Below are 12700 nucleotides of genomic sequence, written 5' to 3'. Positions count from 1 at the left end.
ACATATAATTGTTAAAGATGCCCTAATGTCGGTCTGTCATTAATGTGTAGGAAGGAACTGCAGATGCTGGTTTACACCGAAGATAGACACATGCTGGAGTAACTCAGTGGGACAGGCAGCATCTCTGGAGATAAGGAATAGGTGATGTTTTGGGTCGAAACCCTTCTTCAGACTGGTGTCTGAAGACTGACTGTCTTTAATGTGGTAGATTTTGAGTGGGAAATGTACACACGCCTCTTATTCCCCACTTTGGGACCGTAGAAAGCCAAGTGGCATTTGAAAATGTTTGCTACAATGTTCAACCTAACTTTGAAAGTATCAACTGTGTTTGGTGTTCTTTTCATATCACAGGTACTATCGCAATGTTTAAGAAACATTTGGACAGGTACGTAGATAGGACAGGTGTTGAGGGATATGGGCCAAATGCAGGCAGGGGGGACTAGTGTAGATGGGACATGTTGGTGGGTGCGGGCAAGTTGGGCCTAAGGGCCTGTTTCCACGCTGTATCACTCTATGACACAATTTAGAAAAAAAGATTTTTATATCACCACTCTCCACAGAAATTTTATTTCACCCCTCCAAATGAGCCCTAATCCAACTATTTTTTCTTGTCTTAACATTGGCGAAATTATGCAGTGAACAATTAAACAAGCCAACCTTAGATAAAGTTAGTTTAGTTTAGTTAGAGATACAGCACAGAAACAGCCCGCCAAGTCCTCGCCGACCAGTGATCCCTGCACACTAACATTATCCTCCACACTAGGGACAATTTACAATTTTACCAAAGCCAATTAACCTGCAAACCTGTACGTCTTTGGAGTGTGGGAGGAAACTGGAGCACCCTAGAAATCCCATGCGGGTCATGGGGAGAACGTGCAAACTCCATACAGATAGCAACCATAGCCAGGATTGAACCGGGGTCTCTGGCGCTGTAAGGCAGCAACTCTACTGCTGCACCACCGTGCCACCCTGAATGTGATGTAATGAGTGGTTTTTATGTTTGTTTCTTACGTAGGATAGAGTTTGTTACCTGTTGTGGATTTTCTACATTCACTTACTTTCTTCAGAAAGGGCATTTTCTTGTTCTTCTTTTTCCATCTGTTGGCACCAGGCATCCATGCGCTCCTTTTCAGCCTGAAGCAGTTTCATAAACCATCGACCGTCCCTTTGACACACTGACCTCAGACCTGGTTCTACTTCTGCCTCTGATGTAGAGTCAATCCAGGGTTCAGGAGGTGGCAGAAAAGAAGGATCAAAATTTGAGTCAAAGACATTTTCTTGTGCTCTGGCCTGCAAATGGTTGTCCTCTGATCCAAGAAAGCTATCTGCATATGTACTTCTGTCTTTGGAGAGCTGCCTTAGCAATGGATTTGAAACTACCTCCTGGGGTTCCACTGTAATTTCTGAATGCTCCCTGGAATCCAGATCAGCCTGCACAGCTGCAGTTACACTGTTTGACCGTGTAAATCTTCGAAAACTACAAGAGAATAATAATTGTTAGAACATTTTAATGGAAATTCGTTCCACTTTTATGTGGCTAAAATATAAAAAATGTACCATAGATGATATCAGTATTCTGGACCTGCATTGATCCAGTGGGTCAATGTAATGGCAGATTCGAGTTACATAAAATAGGAACATCCCAGATTAATGGATTCTCAGTTGCAGAGGAAGAGGCTATTGGTTTTATTGGTCTCACACCTGGCAGTTGCTAAATACAATTTTTAAACTTCTGATTAAAAAAAAACATATTTCCTCCAAATTGTAGAGCAACAGACATAATGTGGAGAGAACAATTTGTACAAAGAAAAAAATATAATATTGTTAGTTTGTTTTGTTTAGTTCAGTGATACAGCACGAAAACAGGCCCTTCAGCCCACGCCGACCAGCGATCCCCGCACACTAACATTATCCTACACACATTAGGGACAATTTACATTTATAGCAAGCCAATTAACCTGCAATTAACCGGTACGTCTTTGGTGTGTGGGAGGAAACTGAAAATCTCGGAGAAAACCCACGCAAGTCATGGGGAGAACGTACAACCTCCATAGACACAAGCACCCGTGGTCAGGATCGAACTGTAAGTCAGTAGCTCTACCGCTGCACCTATTGTGTGACGCTTACATCAGGTATTTCTCATCTATCAGTTTTTTATAAATGTAAGTTACTAAAATCAAAATTTTCAAGCACCAATACAATTACATCAAATTATATTTTATGTTATACATCTTAAGTTGCAGAAATTATGAGTTTTATTTACTATGATAACTGTCCCAAATCAATTTTAATCAGCATTAAAATTAAGATCTCAACATTAAAAAATTTATACCATTTATTTAGGATGTTTCAAAAGAATGTGATAATGTTACATTTACAAATCAACTACATGCTCTGGGAATTAACTCAAATCATTTTGCAAAATTATATTAATATTGTTTATGTAGATACATCTGAAAATTCACAAAATAAGCTCTGTCAAATGAGAACAAGTCAATTGTAACGTCAGGACAATTTTCTGTTACTCTGCACCCCATATAGATTTTTCACCTAACATAAATATTCTCCCTGGACTATTTTTTCAGCCTCGATTGCTGTTCATGGACAGTGCTGAGCCAGAGGGTGAAGATGGTTATTATCATGGGGCAATTGGAGATTTATGGCAGCATTTTGTGGGCAGGAAAGTGTATGAGGAAGTTTTCGATTGGAAGTTTGGATGTGGGTTGCGGTAATGGGGAGCAGGGCTGGTTCTTATTAAAAGATCATTGAGTATTTCTAAGGCGCAGATTGACAGATTCTTGATTAGCAAGGGTATCATGGGGTTATGGGGCTAAGGCAGGAGAATAGGGTTATAGACAATAGACAATAGGTGCAGGAGGAGGCCATTCGGCCCTTCGAGCCAGCACCGCCATTCAATGTGATCATGGCTGATCATTCTCAATCAGTACACCGTTCCTGCCTTCTCCCCATACCCCCTGACTCTATCCTTAAGAGCTCTATCCAGCTCTCTTGAATGCATTCAGGTTGAGAGGGAAAGACAGACCAGCCATGATTAAATGGCGGACAGAGTAGACTTAATGGGCCAAATGGCCTGATTCTGCTCCTCTAATTTATGAACCTATAAAAGATAAGCCTGGAAACCACTTTAGCTGGGCACCAATCTGGCACTGTACAATAAAGGCCATGATCTATAAGTGCCCCATGATGGTTATTTCCAATTTCCCCTATAATAGCTCAAAATGAGTGGTGCATGGAGAATGACTGAACTTCAGATTAGATATGCATGAAGTTATTTCACACATACAAGTGTGAAACACACCCGGATCTGTCAGGTTGAATGTGGGAATGACAGCATATAACCCCAGAGGAGGTCACTTCTGCATTTCACTCTGTGGTAAGTACATTTACAATCATTGTGTGTGGAACTAAACGGTGCCCGCTATGCCATCTAATTTCCTAGGCATGTTTATTCTTAACGTTTAATGTGTGAGAATCTACAAAGAAAACTCGCCAGACTGGAAATGTTTAATTGTAAAGAAATGTTGTTAATAAGCAACTGTGTGGCTAAGCACAAGAAGGTCACAATATCCATAATCATTCCCTTTGCAACTGAGCACATAGTATGCAGCTGGATTTATTTTTCTTTCAGCAGTTGGAACTTTTAGATTTTAAATGCGACTTTACATTGTTTGTTTCAAATCAAAAATTATGACAAAAGAAATATGAAACTGCTGCAGTAATAAAGAAAGATTGAATAAGCTGAGAGACTAGGGCGAGACAGTAGAGTTGCTGCCTTACAGCGCTTGCAGCGTCAGAGACCCGTGTTCGATCCCGACTACAGGTGCTGTTTGCACGGAGCTTATACCTTCTTCCTGCGACCGCGTGGGCTTTCTCCGAGATCTTCGGTTTTGGCCCACACTCCAAAGACATACAGGTTTGAGATGTTAATTGACTTGGTATAATTGTAAATTGTCCCCAGTGTGTGTGGGATAGTGTTAATGTGCGGGGATCGCCGGTCGGCGTGCGGATTCGGTGGGCCGAAGGGCCTGTTTCCACGCTGTATCTCTAAACTAAACTAAACAATCAAGAGAAAAACAGTTATTTATTCACAAAATGCTGGAGTAACTCAGCAGGTCAGGCAGCATCTCAGGAGAGAAGGAATGGATGACGTTTCGGGTCGGACAGTAATCGTACAGTTAAAATTCTTGTAGAACCAAATAACTGTAGGCCCGCTGAGTCACTCCAGCACTTGTTCAGCTATTTTATTAAAGGGGCAACCAAACACCAAATGTGCTACAACGTATTATAGTTAATTTAATGAAAACACATAAAATTTAATTGAAACAGTGGCAGTTTTGGACTACTTTTCTCCAGTTTCAAGACTTCTATTTTGTTTTCAATCACTTTCATGTGTAGGCTTCTACAAAGTGTCAGACGTTTCACAAAATGAATACTGATGAAATAGAGTGTAAGAGGAAAACATTCTGAGATAATTTAACAAACAATTGGATGATGCAACATGATGGATGGGCTGTGATGAATCAAATGACCTTCTTCAGACAGTTATAATTGGGCAGTAACTAAAGAAGTACGCACGGGGCTGCAAAGCATGTCGAGCTCAGGGATACATTTTGTAATCAAAAAGTTTGATTTCCAGTATGTAATTTAAGTTCTGTGGGGGAGGTATCGGAGAAATTGACTTACCACTTCTCTGTCTCCACTTGAATCCCAACAGACTGGAATTTGTGTGTGTGCATATCTGCTAAAGCTGGCTGTTCTGGCCCATCAACCTAGAGGGAAAGAAAAATAGAAAGAGAAATGTTGTCTGTCATTCCAATTCAATTAAAACAATAAATGAAATGGACAAATAGGAAAAGATGCACAGATTTTTGTGGCTAATTTTCACTTTATCTGAAAACAACAAGGTGCTTGCCTAGTTTAAGATGATGTTGCAACACTGCCAATTTGTAGATTATTCATTGAAAACCTGGGGATAGGTTACTCCACACATTGTACTGAATGCTTAACCTTCAGCAATGGACTGGTTCCACCAAGATGCAGCACAGAACGCCAGAGGAGATCCAGAGGAGAGGCTATCAAACTGTACAACTCCTCCCCCTTCTGTCGTGGGGTAGACTGACCCCCCCCCCCACCCCAAACTTTGCACATCCCCAATCCTTTCCACTCGTCACTTTAATGTCATGTTTCATGTATCTTGTAGTGTTTTGTGACTGTTGGTAGACCAATTTCCCTCCTGGGATAAATAAAGTTCTATTGTATCGCATCGCACCTAATATGCAAACCAAGGCATCATTTACTTCAACGTTCAATTTATGTTAGTATTGATAAATAAACATCACCACTCTCCATGAAAATGTAAAAGAATGCTTCATGAGGATGGTTTAAAAACAAACGGGAAATGCTAACCTTTTAAATCGTTTCAATGGAATAGTAGAATATGTTTTAGGAATTCAACGTGGTGAGGGAAAACCAGGTTTGATTTATCACTGAACTTTGGCAAAGAATGTAATAATTAAGCCATATACGTGAAACATGTACAGTTGATTAGGAGCACCTTCAACAATTAATTGCCTTGGAATGAATCCAGAATTGTGTACATGGAGACCTGAAGTCATTCTAAAATATCCAGACAGTAAAAAAAAGCTTTCAATGGTGATGTAATATTTCAGATTGTTCATGCTCTATTTAACTGAACACATGACAGAACTTTGAATGTGTTGAATAGACCCCACTTAGCACATCTAAACATCTCCTTGGTCACTGATTATGAAAAATCATGGTTAAATTCCCGTTATCTACGTAAGCAAATCCAATCTCAAACAAAAGGGCTGAACTTGTACAAAAAGGTGCTGTGAATCTTCAATTAATGTGTAATTGTAGTTACTGTGATTCAAATGCTGAACTTTACATTTCGTAGCAAAGCCTCAAACCACCATGCTATTTGTTTTAGAACATTGTTTAAAATATTACGAGGATGTTGCCAGGACTCGAGGGTCTGAGCAATAGGGAGAGGTTGAGTAGGCTGGGACTATATTTCGTGGAGCGCTAGAGGATGAGGGGTGATCTTATAGAAGAGTATAAAACCATGCTAGAATGGGTAGATGCACAGTCTCTCACCTAGAGTAGGGGAATTAAGGACCAGAGGACATAGGTTTAAGGTGAAGGGGAAAAGAGTAAATAGGAATCTGAAGGGTAACTTTTTTACACAAAGGGTTGTTGATGTATAGAACGAGTTGCCAGAGGAGGTAGTTGAGGCAGGGACTATTGCAATGCTCAAGCAACAATTAGATAGGTTTAGAGGGATATGGGCCAAACGCAGGCAGGTGGGACTAGTGTAGCTGGGACATGTTGGCCGGTGTGGGCAAGTTGGGCCGAAGGGCCTGTTTCCATGCTGTACGACTCAATGACTTTATTATAAGAAAATAACTGCAGATGCTGGTACAAATCGATTTATTCACAAAATGCTGGGGTAACTCAGCAGGTCAGGCAGCATCTCGGGAGAGAAGGAATGGGTGACGTTTCGGGTCGAGACCCTTCTTCAGACCGATTCAATATGACTTTATTAACAGGTTGAAGAATGAAGAAGGGTAATGGATTAGAATTTATTGGCTCAGTTAAGAGTCAGTGCTAGCACAAAATCCTGAAATATCCCATTAATCATTCAGTACATTGTGTGGAGTAACTTTTCTCCAGGTTTTCAATGAATAATCCACAAATTGAGAATAAATACTTTAAAACTTTGTAAAAGCTAGACTGTCTGAACAGTTTAATTCTGTGTTAAAATTTCTACGATTTATATTTGAACAAAGTAAATTAATCAGATATGATTTAAATCAATATAATGTTATTCACTATTGAGTAGTGGGACCTGAGAAACTGCCTTATATATAAATAAGTATTTAACATCTCAACTGTATATGGGCTAGGTTTTCTGCATGACTAGGTCTGAACTGATGAGTAATCTGGTCTGTATTTCCTCATTCCTTTGACTGGGTGATTAAAACCTTCACTGAGTTTCTCTGGAGATTTGTTGGGGTCCATGCCAGGTTTCAGGTTGAGGTATTTGGTAGATTTAGGCTTAAATCAGGCTTATTAGTGTCACATGTACCAAGGTACAGTAAAAAGCTTTCTTTTGCATACAGTCGCATCAAATCAGATTCTACTTTGCATAAATACAATCAAGCTAAACTCATGTCCAATTGGTAGAACAAAGGGAAAGATACTGAGTGCAGAATATAGTTTTCAGCATTGTAATGCACTAGCACTGGAGACAAAGTCCAATGCCCACAATGGGGTAGAGGTGAATCGAACAGCACCCTGGCTTATGGAAGGACCATTCAGAAGCTTGTTAACAGTGGGGAAGAAGCTGTTTCCGAGTCTGGTGGTGCATCCTCTCTAGCTTCTATATCTCCTGCCTGACGAAAACAGGAAGAAAAAGGAATGACTGGGGGTGGGACAAGCCTTTGATTAGGTTAGCTGCTTTTCAGAGTGTGGTGTAGATGGAATCAATGGTGGGGAGTGTGGTCTGTGGGATGAATTGGATTACATCCACAACTCTGCAATTTCTTGCGGTCTTGGGCAGAGATATTCCAAAAACAAAATGGTACGGGTGGGGGGGGATCATCTTCAAGAAAGGAGACAAATTCAAATGGAGTAGTTAGTGTTCAGAGCCGGGTAAGAATCCTCCTCAGCTAGCTCACCCCTGTTGGTGAAGAGTTCCTCCCAGAAATACAATCCATATTCTGCCAACCAGTGAATATGATCTTCATCAACTACTGAAAAGCCTCCTTTGGACCTTTCCAAAGCTGACTCCAGTGACTAAAAGAGATGGAAAATCCCCTCATATTTGGTTGTCCCCACCAATCTTTTGTCTACAACACGATTACATTGATGATTTTAAAAAACCCCACGGAATGGAGTACAGGAAGCAGATAGAGAGCTCAATAACATGGTGTCGAGACAACAGCTTCTCTCTCCCTCAGTGTTAGCAAAACAAGGGAGCTGGTCATCGACTTCAGAAAGTGTGACAAGACTGTTCACACTCCAGTCAGCATCAATGGTGTTAAATGGTGCTGATTGACAGCTTTAAGTTCCAAGGCGTAAATATCATCAACAATTTGTCGTGATCTAACCACAGTGATTCTGCAGCCAAGGAAGCACACCAACACCCCCACTTCCTCAGAATACTAATGAATGACTCTTACCAATTCCTATAAATGCACAACAGAATGCACCACAACGTGCTTTGTCAACTGCTCTCTCTAGAGCGCAAGGTCAAAAGGAATAGTAGAAATAGGCCATTCGGCCCATCAAGTCTACTCTGCCATTCAATCATGGCCGATCTAACCCCATTTTCCTGTCTTCTCCCCTTAACCTCTGACACCTTTACGAATCAAGAATCTATCTATCTCTGCCGTAAAAATATCCACTGACTTGGCCTCCACAGCCTACTGTGGCAAAGAATTCCACAGATTCACCACTCTCTGACTAAAGAAATGTCTCCTCATCTCCTTCCAAGAAATTACAGAAAGTTGTGGATGCAGTCCAGTCACCAGGTGCAGTCCAGTCACCAGTCTCCACACCTCCCCCCTTCCCCATCCTGTCCCAATCGATTCCATCTATATTTCTCGTGGCCTCGGGAAAGCAGCCAACATAATCAAGGACCACTCCGGCCCTGGTCATTCTCTCGGCTTCCTTCTCCTGTTGGGAAGATGTTAAAAAAATAAGTTGCCATTACGTTGCTATGTCGCTTGTAAAATGTGTTCAGCATTGCATCAATTAATCAATCACAGTCTCTGGCTTCCAATGTTCTTGCCATGCAAAGCAGGAAGTAGGGAAGATGAAAGAGCCCAATTTAAAAGGTAAATGTACTTTACAACATGCTGATGGTACAATTGAGTGAACCCTGAAGGTTATGGAGATCAGCGCAAAGATTTATTTTATTTGTCTTGGGGCCACAATAGACATTAGTGGGATGTGGTATGCTTTGTTTTTCTGGGTGCCTCAACTTTAGAAGTCTGAGCTCTGAGGTAACCAACTACGTTTTCCTGAGGTCCACTTCAACTATAAATTTGTGCACAAATTAAGAGAAGTAACATTATTAAATTACATATTATTCTCACTGTGAACATAGTAAAAATTGTCACAGTACGCTTATAATAAATTCTCTCTACTGTTTTAATGCTTAATGGATACAAGTGGATGGGGACTCTAGGACCACAGGCCATTGCCTCAGAATAAAAAGACGTGCCTTTAGAAAGGAGATGAGGAGGAATTTCTTTAGTCAGAGGGTGGTGAACCTGTGGAATTCTTTGCCTCAGAAGGCTGTGGAGGCCAGGTCAATGGATATTTTTAAGGCGGAGATTGATAGATTCTTAATTAGTGCGGGTGTCAGGGGTTATGGGTGAAGGCAGGAGAATGGGGTTGAGAGGGAAAGATAAATCAGCCATGACTGAATGGCAGAGTAGACTTGATGGGCTGAGTGGCCTAATTCTGCTCCTATAATTTATGAACTTATGCTAATCCATTGAAAATTAACACCCAGCTTCCAGAGCATGATTACGGATGCACGGATGGATACACAAGCACGGATGGATACTCCACCTGTATTCCAACAGAAGAACATTTGCTTTTCCTCAAAACATCCCCTTTGGGTTCCTCAACTGGAGGGATTCCCTTGTGGATTGCTGGTGGGCTATCAATGTATTGTTGACTGTTAGACGGTCCATGGACCTGTGCATTTGCAGCTTCAATAGCAGCAGTTAAGGCTTTGACACTATCCAAACTCTCGGTGGAGTTACTCAATCCTGACACACTGTTGAGATCACCCCTCTGGGTATGGCCGTCCAAGTATGCATCTTGAGCAGATTCTGTGCTGCTCTGCGCGGTGATTGAGATGAACGGTTTAATTGTGGTCCGTGGTGGAACTGGAGGAGGATTTTTCTTGTATGTCGTAATACACGATGACACTGGTTAAAACAGACAAAAGCAAAATGTCAAACATTTCTTCGAAGCTTCATCAGTAAATGCAATAACAATAAAAAAATTGGAAGATTAACTAAATTATATCATGATGCCTCAAGAGTGTTTAATTGTCATATGCACCAGCAATGGAACAATGAAATTCTTACTTGCTCATTAATGAAACAACAAAACAAACAAATATACAGCGATCAATAATACAATAAATTAATAATCAGTAGTACTCGGTAACAAGACCATAATAGTGCCAAATCGGTCCATTGTAGATCATAGTTGCTGCGGTAAGTTTGTGGTTAGTATCGCGCAGTATTCAAGAGCCTTGAAGATTGCTGGGAAGAAGCTGTTCCTGAAACTACGGGCAGCACGGTGGCGCAGCGGTAGAGTTGCTGCCTTACAGCGAATGCAGCGCCGGAGACTCAGGTTCGATCCTGACTACGGAGGGCGCCGTCTGTACGGAGTTTGTACGTTCTCCCCGTGACCTGCGTGGGTTTTCGCCGAGATCTTCGGTTTCCTTCCACACTCCAAAGACGTACAGGTATGTAGGTTAATTGGCTGGGCAAATGTAAAAATTGTCCCTAGTGGATGTAGGATAGTGTTAGTGTGCGGGGATCGCTGGGTGGCGTGGACCCGGTGGGCCGAAGGGCCTGTTTCTGCGCTGTATCTCTAAATCTAAAAATCTAAATCTAAGCTGGATGGTAGTTTTCAGACCTTCCCAATGGCAGGAGTGAAATGAGAGCATGGCCAGGGTGGTGTGATCCTTGAGGATGCTGGCTGGCTGGCTGGCTTTATGAGACATTGCTCCTATAGATCCCTTCTCCAAAAACTGGAAGGTGTGATCTAGGCCCAGCAGGCTGGAATAGAAACATAGGAGCAGCATTTCGATTTATTCACAAAATGCTGGAGTAACTCAGCAGGTCAGGCAGCATCTCGGGAGAGAAGGAATGGGTGACGTTTCGGGTCGAGACCCTTCTTCAGACTGATGACGTACAGGTACTGATGACGTACGGCATCAGTCTGAAGAAGGGTCTCGACCCGAAACGTCACCCATTCCTTCTCTCCCGAGATGCTGCCTGACCTGCTGAGTTACTCCAGCATTTTGTGAATAAATCGATTTGTACCAGCATCTGCAGTTATTTTCTTATACAACATAGGAGCAGCAGTAGTGTTTGACTTTTCCCATCATGCTCTGCCATTCAATTTGGTTGATCAACTGTCTCAATACCATATTCCCCGAACTCCTTTCATGTCTAGAATTGTATCTTCTTCTTAAAAATATACGTTGACTCACCTCTGCAGAATCCTGAGGTAGTAAATCCCACAGATCTAACAGTTTATAAGTGATAGGAGCAGAATTAGGCCATTCGGTCCACAAAGTCTACTCCACCATTCAATTGTGGCTGATCTATCTTTCCCTCCTAACCCCATTCTCCTGCCTTCTCCCCATAACCACTGTGTTTGTATCTGTGAGTGAAGAAATTTCTCTTCATCCCATCCTAAATCTCTCACCCTGTAACCTCATATGATGACCCCTCTCATTCTAGTCAGGAGAAACATCATCCTGTATTCAATCTGTCTAGCCCTGTCAGAATTTTGTAAGCTTCCCCGAGATCCCCTCTCATTCTTTCAATATTTAGTGTAGACCACACCAAATCTCCTTGACCTAATCTGTACTGGGTGTTAGTTCAAGCTCGACAGCCTGGAATGTGTACTAGGTCTAGCCCAGTGGGCTGTAATGGATATTGGGTAAAACTAAACAAGATTAAATAGGTAATGGACAAGATGCACGAACATGACAATAGACAATAGGTGCAGGAGTAGGCCATTCGGCCCTTCGAGCCAGCACCGCCATTCAATGTGAACACGGCTGATCATTCTCAATCAGTACCCCATTCCTGCCTTCTCCCCATACCCCCTGACTCCGCTATCCTTAACAGGAGCACTGTAGACTTAGTTCAAATGGGCTGTGGTTTCAAACATGCTGAATGTTCTGTACGTAAAACAGTAATCCCACTGCAACCCACTTCCCAACCTACGCCTGATCAAGATTCAAGAGAGTGTGTAGTCTGCAGATGCTGGTTTATACCGAAGACAGGCACAATGTGCTGGAGTAACTCAGCGGGTCGGTCAGCATCGCTGGAGAAAAAGGATGGGTGACTTTTCGGGTCAGAACCCCTCTTCAGACTGGGTTGACTCAGACAGAGTTATGTGATTTAGGAGTCAAGCCAGGAGAGAAAGTCAAGAGTGTTTAATTGTCATATGTACTGATAACAGAACAACATAATTCTTACTTGAAACAGCATAACAGGTCCGTAAACACAATATTCAACGGATAGCATAATAATCTTTTTTTAAAAAGTTCAATAAATAAAAAAAACCAAATATGAGTGCAAAACAAAACCCCAGTTCCCTAGTCCCTAAGTCCCTAGTCCAACCAAGACCATTCGTAGTTTGAAGCTTAGTCGTTGTTTGTGGTGTTCAATTGCCCCATGGGTTGTTGGGAAGTAGCTGTTCTTGAATCGGTTTTCATACTCCGAAAACGTCTTTCCGATGGCAGGAGTGAAATGAGAGCGTGGTCAGGGTGGTGAGTGAGTGCCCTTGATGATGCTGACTGTCTTTTTGAGGCAGCGCTTCCTATAGATCATTTCAATTGTGAGGAGGTCAGGGGCCATGATGGAGTGAGCAGTATTTAAGGTTAACG

At 41.9% G+C, this 12700-nt stretch overlaps 1 protein-coding gene across 7 annotated transcripts in view; it reads right to left on the bottom strand.

The window, feature by feature from the left end:
* dlgap1a (discs, large (Drosophila) homolog-associated protein 1a) overlaps positions 1-12700 on the bottom strand; it is a 539147-nt gene that overhangs the window by 22387 nt on the left and 504060 nt on the right. For all 7 annotated transcript variants that reach the window (XM_078397270.1, XM_078397269.1, XM_078397275.1 and 4 more), the window contains 3 exons: positions 9625-9989; positions 4705-4790; positions 1059-1477 (listed from right to left, as the gene is read on the bottom strand). In XM_078397270.1, coding sequence (XP_078253396.1) covers positions 1059-1477; positions 4705-4790; positions 9625-9989 — 870 coding nt within the window. The remainder of the gene's footprint in view (positions 1-1058; positions 1478-4704; positions 4791-9624; positions 9990-12700) is intronic.

Source organism: Rhinoraja longicauda, chromosome 4, assembly GCF_053455715.1.
Source record: "Rhinoraja longicauda isolate Sanriku21f chromosome 4, sRhiLon1.1, whole genome shotgun sequence".
NCBI classification, from domain to species: Eukaryota; Metazoa; Chordata; class Chondrichthyes; order Rajiformes; family Arhynchobatidae; genus Rhinoraja; species Rhinoraja longicauda.
The sequence above is the reverse complement of the archived record's forward strand: the minus strand, read 5'-3'. Positions and strand labels throughout refer to the sequence as shown.